A 16402-nucleotide genomic window follows, 5' to 3' on the forward strand; every position below is an offset into this window, starting at 1 on the left:
ACATGACTAAAAGTATGTGGACACGTGCTCGTCGAACATCTCATTCCATAATCATGACCATTAATATGGAGTTGGTCCCCCCCCTTTGCTGCTATAACAGCCTCCACTATTCTGGGAAAGGCTTTCCACTAGATGTTGGAACATTGCTGCGGGGACTTGCTTCCATTCAAATCAAATCAAATGTATTGGTAACATACTATTTAGCAGACGTTATTGCGGGTGTAGTGAAATGCTTGTGTTCCTAGCTCCAACGGTGCAGTAGTATATTACAATACACAGCAATACACACACATCTAAAGTAAAAGAACGTCGGACTGCAGATGGTAAAGCGTGATTCATCACTCCAGAGAACGCGTTTCCACTGCTCCAGAGACCAATGGCGTCGAGCTTAACACCACTCCAGCCGACACTCGGCATTGCGCATGATGATCTTTAGGCTTGTGTGCGGCCGCTCGACCATTTCATGAAGCACCCGACTAACAGTTCTCGTGCTGACGTTGCTTCCAGATGCAGTTTGGAACTCGAGTGTTGCAACCGAGGACAGACGATTTTTTACGCGCTTCACCACTCGGGGGTCCCGTTCTGTGAGCTTGTGTGTCCTACCACTTCGCCTCTGAGCCGTTGTTGCTCCTAGACGTTTCCACTTCCCAATAACAGCACTTACAGTTGACCGGGGCAGCTCTAGCAGGGCAGAAATGTGACTAACTGACTTATTGGAAAGGTGGCATACTATGACGGTGCCATGTTGAAAGTCACTGAGCTCTTCAGTAAGGCCATTTTACTGGAGAGAGGGGGGGGGGGGGGGAGAGAGGGAGGGATGGGGGGGGAGAGGGAGGGATGGGGGGGGAGAGAGGGAGGGAGGGGGGAGAGAAGGAGGAATGGGGGAGAGAGAGGGAGGGATTGGGGGAGAGAGAGGGAGGGAGGGATGAGGGGGAGGGAGGGATGGGGGGAGAGAGGGAGGGATGGGGAGAGAGGGAGGGAGGGTGGGTGGGATGGGGAGAGAGGAGGAGGGATGGGGAGAGAGAAGGAGGAATGGGGGAGAGAGAGAGAGGGGAATGGGGGAGGGATGAAGGAGGGTTGGATGTAGGGGTGAAAGGGGAGATGGAGGGATGTAAGGGTGACTGGCAGGGGATGATCTGGATGACACCCTCATAGAATACTCATTCTAGAAGATACATCTAATGAATAGTAGAAAGCCTGTGACCGACAGTATCAGATTTGTTTTCCTTACCTCTCCCTGGTATTGGTGGATATGAGCGGACACAAGTGTTTTCATTTTTACACGGTCACATATCCGGAGAGCAGTGGAGAAGAGGTAGTGGTAAATCTTAATCTGTCTCCATCTTCGGCAGCCCCCTCCTCTCTCTCAGGCAGTCCCCTCTCCTCTCCTCTCCTCTCTCAGGCAGTCCCCCTCTCCTCTCCTCTCTCAGGCAGTCCCCCTCTCCTCTCCTCTCTCAGGCAGTCCCCCTCTCCTCTCCTCTCTCAGGCAGTCCCCCTCTCCTCTCCTCTCTCAGGCAGTCCCCCTCTCCTCTCCTCTCTCAGGCAGTCCCCTCTCCTCTCCGCCCTCCAGCAGCCTCCTCTCCGCTCTCCGGCATCCCCCTCTCCTCTCCTCTCCGCTCTCCGGCATCCCCCTCTCCTCTCCTCTCCGCTCTCCGTCAGCCCCCTCTTTCTTGATGACTTTCAGTTTGATGTGATGTATAGACCTGTTTCAAGTCATACAGCCAGTGTTAGTTCAGTTGATTTGATGCACTGTCTCCCTGTGATTTAGAGGTAACCCGGGGCAATGCTAGCTCAGCTATATCCCATTTCTCCCATCCCTACCCATCAGGCCCTGCTTCATTCATTATGCCCAGAGGGACCCTTTATGATATCCCCCAGGTTATTAGTTATGACAGCGTTTAGTCAGGCCCTGTTTGCTGTAATATAAACATCCCTCCTATGGCCCAACGTTTTAAATCGCCAGTCAAGGCTCCCTGTCTCTACCCTCCCGCTGTTCAGGAAGGGAACACACTTCCTATCCCTCGCACACAGACGTGCACACACTGACAGACGCGCACGCACAAAGGCAGGCAGGCACGTGCACGTGCACATACACACTCATGGCTCATTAGCATCTGTTCCAGGAAGAAGCCGCGTTTAAATCAGCCCAGTCCTCTTGCTCCCTCCCTGAAACCTGGTTGAATAACGGCTATAAATAAATACATTGTAGTAAATATCTTCCACGATAGAATAACAGCACTTAGGCCTATACGGGTCATTCTACAGAAGGGGTGCAAATTGGGGGGTGTAAAAAAATTATAATCTAATTTGTATCATATTTTTCCCAGACTTTCAGCACACGTCTTCCAGGTAGACATATATACCACTCACACTCTTTGTATTGCATATTTTACAGATTAACCTTAATTCCTTACAACCCCACTAAATATGTCACTACCGAAACAAGTTTAAATAAAGGGAGAAAAATGCACAGTAGTGATCATTTTGATTAACGTTCTATTACAGATTAATTACAGAAATTGTATTTGCACACTAAAATTAACAAAATAGTAAAACCAGGATTTTAACCTGATTTTCAAAACCTTTAAATTGAATCTAGGGAAATATAATCTCTATTGTTCTCTGTAAATGTTCAATGTTGATGGTATGAATATGAAACGTGTTGATTGATTGAATTACTTATGCATCTAATGAATTGTGTTAATGTTTAAATGATCACTTTAGCTATCTTTATTTTGGCAAAATAGAGCACAGTAGAGTACAGCAGAATACAATATAGTAGAGTACATTACAGCAGTATAGCGCATTAGACCGTTTTGGCCCAAATAGATGTCAGTGTTTGGCCTCTTAGAGGGTTGGAGCCCCCCCTGCTGGCTATGCATCTCAATACTCTACACTTTTTCCTGAAGTGTGCACTTGTCCACTACCCACATGGTGGTCCTCTGTCGCTCAGTTGGTAGAGCTTTAAAATGGAGCTGCCCGTTCTGTAACAGATAGAAAGATGATACAGACCTCTATGTACACTACATGACCAATAGGATGCTCGTCCAACATCTCGTTCCAAAATCACGGGCGTTTAATGTGGAGTTGGTCCCCCCCCCCCCCCCCCCTTTGCTGCTATAACAGCCTCCACTCTTCTGGGAAAGGCTTTCCACTAGATGTCGGAACATTGCTGCGGGGACTTGCTTCCATTCAGCCACAAGAGCATTAGTGAGGTCGGGGCACTGATGTTGGGCGATTAGGCCTGGCTCGCAGACGGCGTTCCAATTCATCCCAAAGCTGTTCGATGGGGTTGATGCCCCCACCAGTTAAAGTTCTTCACACCGATCTCGATAAACCATTTCTGTATGGACCTGCACAGGGGCATTGACATGCTGGAAACAGGAAAGGGCCTTCCCCAAACTGTTGCCATAAAGTTGGAAGCACAGAATCGTCTAGAATGTCATAGTATGATGTAGCGTTACGATTTCCCTTCACTGGAACTAAGGAGCCTAAACCGAACCATGAAAAACAGCCCCAGACCATTATTCCTCCTCCACAAAACTGTACTGTTGGCACTATGTAGCTCAGTTGGTAGAGCATGGCGCTTGCAACACCAGGGTTGTGGGTTCGATTCCCACGGGGGGCCAGTATGAAAAAAAATAAGAAATGTATGCACTAACTGTAAGTCGCTCCGGAAAAGAGCGTCTGCTAAATGATTTAAAATGTAAAAATGTAACACTATGCATTGGGGCAGGTAGTGTTCTCCTGGCATCCGCCAAACCCAGATCCGTCCATCGGACTGCCAGATGGTGAAGCGAGATTCATCACTCCAGAGAACGCGTTTCCACTGCTCCAGAGTCCAATGGCGGCGAGCTTTACACCACTCCAGCCGACGCCTGGCATGGTGATCTTAGGCTTGTGTGCGGCTGCTCGGCCATGGAAACCCATTTCATTAAGCTCCTGACGAACAGTTCTTGTCCTGACGTTATTTCCAGAGGCAGTTTGGAACTCAGCAGTGAGTGTTGCAACGAAGACAGATGATTTTTACGCGCTACGTACTTCAGCACTCGGCGGTCCCGTTCTGTGAGCGTGTGTGCCCTACCACTTCTCGGCTGAGCTGTTGTTTCTCCTAGACATTTCCACTTCACAATAACAGCACTTACAGTTGACCGGGGCACCTCTAGCAGGGCAGAAATTTGACAAAACTGACTTGTTGGAAAGGTGGCATCCCTATGACGGTGCCACGTTGAAAGTCACTGAGATCTTCAGTAAGGCCATTCTACTGTCAATGTTTGTCTGTGGAGATTGTATGGCTGTGTGGTGCTGTGTGGTTGTTATTGTTTTGATCATGCGTGATTTAAAACCCAATAGGCTAATGTCACAGCGGAGCTCTCTGTGTTGAACTAACATAAACAAACCTATTTCCTTCTTCTATCTAAAGGGTCTGGAGGCTGATGCTGTTGAACATCTGTTTGGGGCTCTGCTGCCAGACATGGTCCAATTAGCGCTGAGGGCGTCTGAGCTGTGTACCAAGGTAACTACATCTGCAGTCCTGTGTACCCACTGTGGTATTACGTGACACACAAGCTTCAAACAGGACACAATTTTGAGTATCTGAGCCGTATGCCAAGGTAACATCACACACACTCGTGTAGTCTCTGAATCGCTCACAGGTCCCGTTCTGTGAGCGTGTGTGTCCTACCACTTCTCGGGCTGAGCCGTTGTTGCTCCTAGACGTTTCCACTTCACAATAACAGCACTTACAGTTGACCGCCCTCAGTACTCCCATCAAAAAGGAGTACTGAGGGCGTCTGAGCTGTGTACCAAGGTAACTCCATACATAGGACATGGGACAGAGTGTAGGCCTGACTGACTGACACTGTGGAAAGCACAGTAGGCTGGTGACATCTTTAATTGGGGAGGACGGGGCTCATGGGAATGGCTGGAATGGAATGGTATCGAACACATCAAATACATATTTTCCAGGTGTTTGATTCCATTCACTCCATTCCAGCCGTTTTATTATGAGCCGTCCTCCCCTCAGCAGCCTCCTGTGGTGGACAGTGGACCGAAAAGGTCAGAGAAAAGAGGGTGTCAAGGTGGGGGGGGGGGGGGGAGGTCAGGGTATCAGCCTTACTGTTCGCTTATCAAAGGTTTCTGGTCTGCCTGTTAGACCAAGGCTGCTCCTGAAATTACACGCTTTTCTCTAAATAGTGCTCTGCTTTTGATGTTGTGCACTACTTTTTGACCAGGGCTTAAGTCAAAAGTAGTGCACTATATAGGGAATAGACACCTATGGGCCCTGGTCAGAAGTAGTGCACTATATAGGGAATAGATACCTATGGGCCCTGGTCAGAAGTAGTGCACTATATAGGGATTAGGGTGCCATTTGGGATGCAAGCCCATGATGGACAATGCAGATCTGCAGCCGGAACACTTTCATTAGCAGGCCGTCCGGAACCTGTCGGCCAAGCAGTCAGTAATCAAGTTGCTCCCCAGACGGAAGTCCAAGATTGAGCTCAGGGGAATATGCAAAAAAAAAACAAGCCTTTGGACTGAAATGTGGTTTTTGATAAATGCTTTTTGAAAGAAGTATAGCAGGGATAATTTCACATATGATTCGTTTGATTCTGTATGCTTTTAAATGTATAATTAAAATGTATGTTTTTTAAAATATTTTTTTATAGTTATTTTTTGCACAATAACATAATAAACAGTTGTGCAATAATTCATAATCACCCATCTACCCCCCCCCCCCCATCTACCCTGTCAACCCCCCCCTAAAAAAATGAAAAGAAAAAGAAAACTCACACAAAAACATCTTTGCTCCATATTTAATGTTAGGCCTTAGTAGACTTGGGCGGTATCCAGATTATCATACCTTCATACCGACCTTGTGCCATACTGGGATACTCGGTAATACCATCACTGAACACAAGGGGCGCTGTTTTCAAACCCCGCTGATACTCTGTAATCCGATGGTTAGCAATGCTAACAAGTAATGTAAAATCCCATAGAGAATGCTAACTAAATACTAATGAGCGCATTGCGCACACTTTATACAGTCTCTGACCTAAACTATACAAGTAACTCAAAAATGCTACTCACAGTTTGCTGCACCCACAAAACTAATATTAGACAGTAAGGCTCTTGATTCAGGAGGGGATTCTCTGCTGTTACTAAGTGAATGCTTGATTTTGGAGGAAGCTAACCACTTAGCTAGATCGCTAACTAGCTACTAAATTAGCAAACAAAATACACAACTGCAGAGCATTAAGTTAATTTAATAGTTATAAGATATCTAGCTGTCAAGCATTTAGTTGTGAATTCCATCCTGTAATTGGATCACCTGGCGCATGCTGCTCAACAGTGAGTGACTCACAAGGCTCTGGTCTCTCTTCATTGTGTGCTTGTAAACAAAACACCATGTGACTGGGGACTATCCGTAAGCTTCATAATGAACAATTATGTGACAGGTGAAATGAAGAATGCAATGTTATTTTTCTCCTAACGGTATTGCACAAGTTGACTGCAGGGATTTACTTAAAAGTTGCTACAAATATAAAAAAAAACTTTCAAGAAATAGTTTCAACGGTATTGACGATATTGAAAAACCATCCTGTGGCTTTTTCCAAATACCCCGGGTATAAGGGATATACTGTATACTGGACAAGCCTTAGGCTACATGTTCAGACCATCCCTGAAACGAGCATCAGTGAACCTCCCCAAAATAGAAAGACCATGTACGTTCTGCGTAGACCACTAGATTCTATAACTCAAGCGGATTCTGGGCCCCCCAGATTAGAGCTATCTTGGCCATAAGGAGCCAGCTAGTCTGAGATGGATTGAAATGCCGTCTGAGGTCCTCAGAGAGAGCCTCTTGAAATCTATTGGTTGTCTGTGAGGTACTGCAGCAGCCTGGACCAGAGATTAATGGAGGGCCCAAGCCGAATGGGCTCGGTCCCCATTACATTTTTACATTTTAGTCATTTTATGACTTATCCAGAGCGACTTACAGTTAGTGAGTGCATACATTATTATTATTATTATTATTAATTTAAAAAAAAAAAATGTTCATACTGGCCCCCTGTGGGAATTGAACCCACAACCCTGGCGTTGCAAACGCCATGCTCTACCAACTGAGCTACATCCCCTGCCGGCCATTCCCTCCCCTACCCTGGACGACGCTGGGCCAATTCTGCACCGCCCCATGGGGTCTCCCGGTCGCGGCTGGCTACGACAGAGCCTGGATTCGAACCAGGATCTCTAGTGGCACAGCTAGCACTGCGATGCAGTGCCTTAGACCACTGCTCTCTCTGCCTAACACCAAATTGGGAACTAGCGCCGATCTAGCTCTCTGATTTATGTGGTGGATATGTCAGCAGTCAGGACGGTGTGCAGAGACTCATTTGTATTCTCTTGATTTGAACAAGGAACAAAAAAACTACCTTTATCATTTTTCCTTAACCACTAATTTGTGAAAAGGTTGATTCTCTGTCCTCGTGGTGCCTTTTGTAGCAGGTTTTGTGCCGATTAGGACGAACCTGATCTAGTATGTGTATCATCTATTCTACATTAGTCTCCTACCACTGCTCTTTCTCAGTTACATTTTATGCCAACAAAATTACTACCACTTATGTTAAATGCGTTGTATATTTGCAAACCCTCAATCCGGATTAGTAATTTAGCCCTACTTGAGTTAAATAGATTATAGATTATAGATGACCCTCGACTGTGATTAAGGCTATGCTGGTTGATTTTAAACATCCCACAAGTAGGGCCTAAATTAGTTCATTTAATTCATATCATTCAGCTGTCTTGTTTAACTCACCAAACTAATTGTTTTGACCCCCTTAATCAGCGCTTTGTCTGCTTCCAAAATGACACCCTATTCGAAATGTCAGCGTTTCCCAACTCCAGTCCTCCCAACAGCACACATTTTATTGTAGCCCCCGGGACAAACTCACCTGATTCAACTTGTCAACTAATCATCATCAAGCCCTCAATGAGTTGAATCAGGTGAGTTTGTCCAGGGCTACAATAAAATGTGTGCTGTTGGGAAACACTGCCCTATATAGTGCACTACTTTAGACCAGAACCATAGGATACTATTTCATACGCACCCTTGTCTTTTCCCAAGTCGATCCTTCTCCTTAAGGAATGAATGAACCTATCAATCACAAACCCTGGTGTTTTTGGATTCACAGACTGCGCCTATAAATGACCAAAATAATGATATTGACCTCCCTCAATCACAGCTTTGGCCATTTACTACACGTTTACTCCACTACTACACGTTTACTCCACTACTCTACCTTTACTCCACTACTCTACATTTACTCTACATTTACTCCACTACTCTACATTTACTCTACATTTACTCCTCTACTCCACATTTACTCCACTACTCCACATTTACTCCACTACTCCACATTTACTCCACTACTCCACATTTACTCCTCTACTCCACATTTATTCCACTACTCTACATTTACTCTACATTTACTCCACTACTCTACATTTACTCCACTACTCTACATTTACTCTACATTTACTCCACTACTCTACATTTACTCTACATTTACTCCACTACTCTACATTTACTCTACATTTACTCCTCTACTCCACATTTACTCCACTACTCCACATTTACTCCACTACTCCACATTTACTCCACTACTCCACATTTATTCCACTACTCTACATTTACTCCAATACTCTACATTTACTCCACTACTCTACATTTACTCCACTACTCCACATTTACTCCACATTTACTCCACTACTCCACATTTACTCCAATACTCCACATGTACACCTCTACTCCACATTTAATCCACTAAAAAATCAAGTAACTAAGTCTCTCTGGATAAGACCGTCTGTTAAATTACTAAAATGTAAATGCAAGTCAAGAAATCCTTGTCTTTTCCCCAGCCCATCCCTCTGCTGAAGGAAGGGATGAACCACTCCATCACCCTGTCTCAGGAGCAGGTGGCTTCTCTATTGGCCAACGCCTTCTTCTGTACCTTCCCCCGACGCAACGCCAGGAAGGCAGAGTACGCCAACTACCCTGACATCAACTTCTGCAGGTGATACCTACGATCTGTTTCATATAGTCATATTGTCATATAACATTAGGATATTATGTTAGAATGCGCCAACTACCCTGACATCAACTTCTGCAGTTAGGTTAAAGGTTACCATCCCCCCCTCTTTGATCACAAAGGAGGCGCATTGTTGTAAAATAGTTCATATATATAATAATAATATAATATATGCCATTTAGAAGACGCTTGTATCCAAAGAGACTTACAGTCATGTGTACATACATTTTATGTACTGCTGACCCAGGAATCAAACCCACTACCCTGGCGTTGCAAGCACCATGCTCTACCAACTGAGCTACGGAGGAGCACTGTAGCTCAGTTGATTTAGTACTAGTCATATTTTTACATTAGGATATTGAAAGGTGTATCTATTGACATAATCTATTGACATCGGAGGCAACGGCCAGTAGAATACTACCTCTGACAAGTCATTTAAAGTGAATATGTTTGGTGGCGTGATGACAGCAGATAGACGAGGAGGTCTGAAACTAGTCTCATTTCCAAGAGGGGGCACTAGCCTACTGCCTTTTCCTTCCTCGCTAAATCACTTTGTCATCTGTAATCTCTCTGAGGTACTTATTCAGCCTATCTCTTAACATTTGTCTGAATGCAGTCCAACATCAAAGTTTTCAGTAACGCTTCAATTGTTTTTGGTTGTAAATATAGGCCTAGTATCCACTGTGTACTACTTTCATGTCTAACCACGCACGGTCATTGGGATGAGGTGCACATTGAACACTAGTCCCCCCCCGTAGCTCAGTTGGTAGAGCATGGCGCTTGCAACGCCAGGGTTGTGGGTTCGTTTCCCACGGGGGGGCAGTATGAAAAATGTATGCACTAACTGTAAGTCGCTCTGGATAAGAGCGTCTGCTAAATGACGTTAAATGTAAATATAAAACCATACCATTGTTTTATATGGAACAAAATCATCTAATAAGGTTCAGTCTGGCTTCCTCAATTACAGCGCTGGCATACCTTTTTTTATCCAACTACAACAAATGGACACAGAACAGTCCGGCATAAATTAAAATGAGCACATATTTTAAGAGCCGCTGGTCGACCTATCTTGATGTCATTACCTGATCACGTTTCCATAATTGTGCAGACAAATTTTGATTCAATTAGACCGCTATCGACGTTGTGTGGCTGTTATGTAATGTGTTTCTTTAGGGCCAGAGTCGATGGGTGAGGGTTATTGCCTTTCTAGACACGGGACTCTTTCTGTGTCAGGTCAGTGCTACCCTGTCGCAGGATCAACATGGAAACCAGACACCAGGTCACAGTAATGCTGATATGTTCCCTAGAGGGGAGCATATGAATCAATGAGTTAGCAAGTTAACTTGCATTAAATAACTTTTGTATATATTTTTTAGAAAGATGATCTTGAAATGGGCTTGATCTAATTGTCTCCCGAGTGGCGCAGCGGTCTAAGGCACTGCATCTCAGTGCTGGAGGCGTCACTACAGACCCCCCTGGTTCGATTCCAGGCTGTATCACAACCCGGCCGTGATTGGGAGTCCCATAGGGCGGGCGCACAATTGGCCCAGCGTCGTCCGGGTTTGGCCGGTGTAGGCCGTCACTGTAAATAAGAAGTTGTTCTTAACTGACTTGCCTAGTTAAATAAAGGTTAAATAAAAAATAAAAATAAATAAAACGGGCTTGATCTAATTGTCTCAACAACCAAAAACACAAGTTCTTCATGAACCAGAAACTCAATAGTTATTTTGGGTTGTTTATTCAAGTTAGCTGGCTTACTCATTGAATCTTCTTTGTAGTATATCTCTCTGGTTTAGAGCAGACCATGACTGAGCAGGACGAGAGCGGTACACACCATGAACTGCTCAGACAAACATGTCAAATGATTTGGCACTCAGCCTACAAAGTGGAATATTCTGATGGTCAAAATGCTGCCCAGTTGGTCTGTTTGGTGACGGTAAAGGATCCTTTGGGATGTGACAGAACTTGGTCCTCACAGCAGACTCTCTGGCACTCAGACTTTTATCTTTGATCTAACTAACTGGTCTCACAGTTGACTTCCTGCATGACTTCCTCTATGACTGGCAAATGCCTCACGTACAGTACTGTACCACCATTTGATTGTGAGCCAAATTATACATGAGGTAGCAGACAGTCCGGTTATTCTACAGGTCACCTTAAGGTGATCTAAGGTGAAGGCATGATATCTCTTACTTCCTTGTTCACTCGCAGGCGATAGTCGGGACTTTTGTTGGAATGTGTTCAGTGAGACAAGCATTAGTTACCTGAACACTGCTCTGCAGACCAGTGCGGGATGGTTAAGTATCATTATGAGATGTTTATTAGGGTATAAGACATTGGGAAAGTATTCGGACCCCTTGACTTTCTCCACATTTTGTTACGTTACAGCCTTATTCTTTTATTTATTTATTTATTTAAAGTTTTATTAAGTTTTCTTGTTTTTCAATCAACTAACAAAACATATTCCACAGATGTGGCAGACATAAATAATAAAATAAAATGTAAAACAAAACAAACAAATTTGCAGCAGCACCATCTGTGATCATGTTAGCTATTTCCAGCCTTAGCTGAGACAACGAGCAAATCATTCGTTTTTACAGCACCTTTACACAACATGTATATACACCCATTTCCCTAATCATCCCCCATTCACTCTGTCCAGTGTGAAATATAGTTGAGTAGTGGATGCCAGAGTCTATCAAACCTGGGCTGTCTCTTGCGGAGGTCATAGGTCAGCTTTTCATGAGGAAGAAAGTCAACAATCTGGCCAATCCACATTTTTTAATGTAGGAGATGAATTAGAAGCCCGCAGTAAGGAGAATACATTTCTTAGCAAAGTATGTGATGGTCATAAACGCATGTTCTCTGTCTGGATCAAGAACAAAGTCCTGCTGGGAGTTAAGAACATAGAGACTTGGGGTGGGTCATATCAAACTGTACATCCTAATATTTTCTGTGCAGCAGTATGTACAGATCTCCAAAATACATGTAAATAGGTTCCACTTTGAGGTACATATTTTACAATCAGGGGAAATGTCTGTATTCATTCTATGGAGACTCACTGGGGTGTAATAACATTTGTAAAAAAAAAAAAATGTGTAATTAGATTCTTTCATTTTTACGTTAGTAGAGGAGCGGTATACCCTGTCGCAAACATCCGCCCATAACTCATCACCGATAGTCAGACAAAGGTCCTTTTCCCAGATTCTTTTCAAAGGCGTAAAAGAGGAGCCCACATTCTCAGAAAGGAGTCTGTAGATATGGGAGATGATGTTGCCTTTTCATGGATTGTGCTGTAGCAAGAAGGGTCTCAACTTCATTCAGCTGAGCTCTAAACCTCCCCTTGGAAGTGAATGAGGAAATTATGTATCTAAATTGAAGATATCTTTTTTTATTTTTTATGGAACTTAGCGCATTGAATTCACTGCAGCGCTCTTGAAAGTATTTCAGTGTAGTTGTGTTCTGATGAAACGGGTCTGAAAAGTTCCTGATCACTAGAGTATGCCAAAGATGGCATCACTCAGGGCTTTTGGCAAGTCTGTGTTGCATACTATAGGCGAGTGAGAGCATATCTGGGAGGAAATGCCAAGGTATTTCTTATAGTCCTTCCCTGCTAGTAGGGTGCTGTAAATCACAAAGGTTTTTGGCCACTTCACCAAAGTTACTAATGAACATAATTGAGCTTAGGGGCAATGAACCACAGGATCGGGCCTCTATCTGAATCCACATTGAGTCTTGTCTGTTTGTGATCCATGTTAGCATGTTGAGGATTTGGGCAGACCAGCAGTAGGCAGGGAAGGGCAAGAACACCCTTAGATTCAGGTTTCCATAGAGTGGAGAACTTGATCCTAGGTTTTTCATTGCCCCATATACATTTGGTGATGCTTTGGTTGTTTTGAAAAAAGAAACTGGGAGATAGCATGGCAGCATCTGGAAAAATTTGTTCAGTCTAGGTAGGATGTTCATACGGGTAACATTGATTCTTCCGACTAAGCTAATTGGGAGGGAGATCCAGGTTCGGAGATCATTCTTGATTCGATAAAGGAGTGGGAGATGACACCAATCTGAATTGCCTTTTCAAGGAAAGTTAATTCAGATTGTGTTACAAAAGATCCCAAGGTATTGAAATCCCTGTGTCTTCCATTGGAACGGACAGCGTGTCGTCATGGAGCTGGAGAAAGATCCCAAGGTATTGAAATCCCTGTGTCTTCCATTGGAACGGACAGCGTGTCGTCATGGAGCTGGAGAAAGATCCCAAGGTATTGAAATCCCTGTGTCTTCCATTGGAACGGACAGCGTGTCGTCATGGAGCTGGAGAAAGATCCCAAGGTATTGAAATCCCTGTGTCTTCCATCGGAACGGACAGCGTGTCGTCATGGAGCTGGAGAGTGTAAGATTGAGAGGGCAAACAATGGATTTGTTAAAATGTATCTTATATCCTGAAAACTTGCGGTACTGAGCAATGGTGTCTAAAATGGGAGGGAGGGATTTCTCAGGGTTGGATAGATGGAGAAAAACATAATCCACGTAGAGAGAAATGTTGTGCTGAAGGCCGCTTGCAGAAACTCCCATAATACTTGGATTGCCCCTTATCAACTCCGCCCCCAACAAGTAGAGCAGGGGGGGACAGTGAGCATCCTTGTCTTGTGCCACGTCCCAAAAGGGAATCTGTCAGAAATCTGACTGTTAGTAGTCACCATGGCATTTGGATGAGAATATAGGGACTTTATCCATTTAATAAAGTTTGGGCCCATGTTTAACTTTTCTAAGACTGAGAACAGAAAGCTCCACTCCAGCACCCAGTGATGCCAGCAGGACATGGCTCTTCCTTCTGTGTGTTTACTTGATCTATAATATCAAAAAGACGGCGGATGTTATCAGAAGAGTACCTGTCTCTAATAAATCCAGTTTGATCCGCTTGTATTATTTTGGGAAGAAGAGTGTTTTAGTCTTTTGGCGAGCAATTTGGTAATTATGCGGATCAAACTGGTAATTAAGTGGACCTGTGTAGCTCAGTTGGTAGAGCATGGCATTTGAAATGCCAGGGTTGTGGGTTAGTTTCCCACGGGGGGCCAGTATAAAAAAAAAAATATATATATATATATATATATATATATTTTCCCTCACTAACTGTAAGTCGCTCTGGATAAGAGCATCTGCTAAATGACTAAAAAGTAAAATGGAAATAATGGAAATCCAACAAGCTTATGGGCCGGTAGGATGAGCAGGAGAGAGGGTCCTTGTCTTTTTTTGAGCAACACTGCAATGCGGGCTGTGTACATAGAGTCTGGGAGAGCTCCGTTTTTAGCAAAAATCATCCAGCATTGGCATGAAAATAGGGCTAAGCTGGGGCCAAAAAGCTTTGTAGAACTCTCTGGGAAATCCTTCTGTGCCTGGGGACTTGTTAGGTGGCATGGAGATAATTGCCTCTAGGACTTCCCCAGGAGTGAAGGGGGAGTTGAGATCTCCTTGGTCGGTCTCTGATACTTTTGGCAGCGAGATTCCCTCTAGGAAGGAAATGAGTTCTGCATCCATATGTTTTCTCTCAGAAGTATATCATTTGCAGTAAAAATCATATAAAAGTTCAATGTGTCTTATTTGGATCACACGTGACCTCGTCATCTGCTGTTTGGACGGCCGTGATTGTACACTCTGACTGCTCTTTGTTAAATTGGTAAGCAAGACGAGTGGCGCAGTGGTCTAAGGCACTGCATCGCAGTGCTAGCTGTGCCACTAGAGATCCTGGTTCGAATCCAGGCTCTGTCGTAGCCGGCCGCGACCGGGAGACCCATGGGGCGGCGCACAATTGGCCCAGCGTCGTCCAGGGTAGGGGAGGGAATGGCCGGCAGGGGATGTAGCTCAGTTGGTAGAGCATGGCGTTTGCAACGCCAGGGTTGTGGGTTCGATAAAAATAATGTATGCGCTAACTGTAAGTCGCTCTGGATAAGAGCGTCTGCTAAATGACTAAAATGTAAATGTAAGACAATCTGCTAGGCCTATTGCTATACTCATGGTATTTCTGTTTAGTAAAGAAAACTTTTTTTTTGTCCAAGTTTAGTTTGCCTTTGGCTGCTTTAAGTTCACCTCCTGGGGATTGTTTATGTACTTTTTCGCAGCGTTCCAGCTCCCTCTCAAGATCTAACCTGTGTGCTTCCATTGCTTTTTTTCTTAGAGGAAGCAAATGCAATTTAGATGACCTCTTAGTGTGGCTTTGGCAGCGTCCCACAGTGTGGCCTGAGAAACAGGAGGGTCTTTGTTGTCTTGTGTGGAGTTGTCTATACATGTAGTAACCAATGTACGGAATGCTTCGTTTGATAACATAGAGGTGTTGAATTTCCAGCTCTTTTGACCATTGGGATGTTTTTACAGAGGTCAAAGCGGAGGTGGTCAAAGGCGTGATCTGAAAGTGGGTCCGATTTTGTACAAGTGGCAGAATTAATGAAAGTCTTTGGGATAAAAATGTAATCTATACTACAGTGTTATGGACATTGGAGTAGTATGTATAGTCCACAGAGGAGCTATTAGTCTCTCTCCTGATATCTATCAGTCCCATCTCTTTAGTAAGAGAGTTCAACATCTTTGCCGATCTAGGGTTTGTGGTGGGGACTTGAGATGATTTGTCCTGAGTTGAGTTGAGGGTATAATTAAAAATCTCCAGCCAGCACTCCAAAGGAAACACAATTCTCATTGAACAGGGTTATCATTTTCGACATGAAAGCAGGGGTATTTGTGTTATGGGCATATATATATATATTTAAGATTGTAATTGGTTGCCCATACAGTGACCCAGTTATCAGAATAAATCTCCCCCCACGGATCAGATATGTTTTTGTCAGATATGAATGGAACACGCTCATGGATAAGTTTGGCTGGGCCTCTACTGAAATACACCTGTCCCAGCCGAGCTCTGCGGTGTTTAGCGCATTCGGCTTCACAGAGGTCTGTCTCTTGTAATATCACAATGTCTTATACTTCCTTTTTCAGAGCACATAGTATGTTTTTCCGTTTAATTGCATGACCTAGCCCCATGGCAGTAGATTTTATGGTACTAGTCAACGTCATGGAACTCTAGTGCAGGTCGTGTGTGTGTGTGTGTGTGTGTGTGAGAGAGAGAATGTTGAGTTCTGTACGTTGGGAGCTCAGAAAGGATGTCTTCGACAGAGGACAAGGTTGGCAGTTGTTGGGCCTTTTGCTCCTGGCTAATGGCACTAGCCTTTTCTGAAGCTAGCGGTTTCTGAAGCTAGCGGTTTCTGAAGCTAGCGGTTTCTGAAGCTAGCGGTTTCTTGGAGACTTTTTTCCACGGCTATTGCTCGAGT

The 16402-nt window shown here is 44.3% G+C and overlaps 1 protein-coding gene across 1 annotated transcript in view; it reads left to right on the forward strand.

Annotated features, from left to right (window-relative positions):
• The window catches only part of LOC311100733 (poly(ADP-ribose) glycohydrolase-like), a 78172-nt gene that overhangs the window by 18070 nt on the left and 43700 nt on the right, over positions 1 to 16402 (forward strand). Inside the window, exons 8-9 of the mRNA XM_084141694.1 lie at positions 4424 to 4516; positions 8917 to 9071. Of these exons, the coding sequence (XP_083997820.1) occupies positions 4424 to 4516; positions 8917 to 9071 (248 nt within the window). The remainder of the gene's footprint in view (positions 1 to 4423; positions 4517 to 8916; positions 9072 to 16402) is intronic.

Source organism: Coregonus lavaretus (genome assembly GCF_964263955.1).
Source record: "Coregonus lavaretus genome assembly, chromosome: 25".
Lineage (NCBI taxonomy): Eukaryota > Metazoa > Chordata > Actinopteri > Salmoniformes > Salmonidae > Coregonus > Coregonus lavaretus.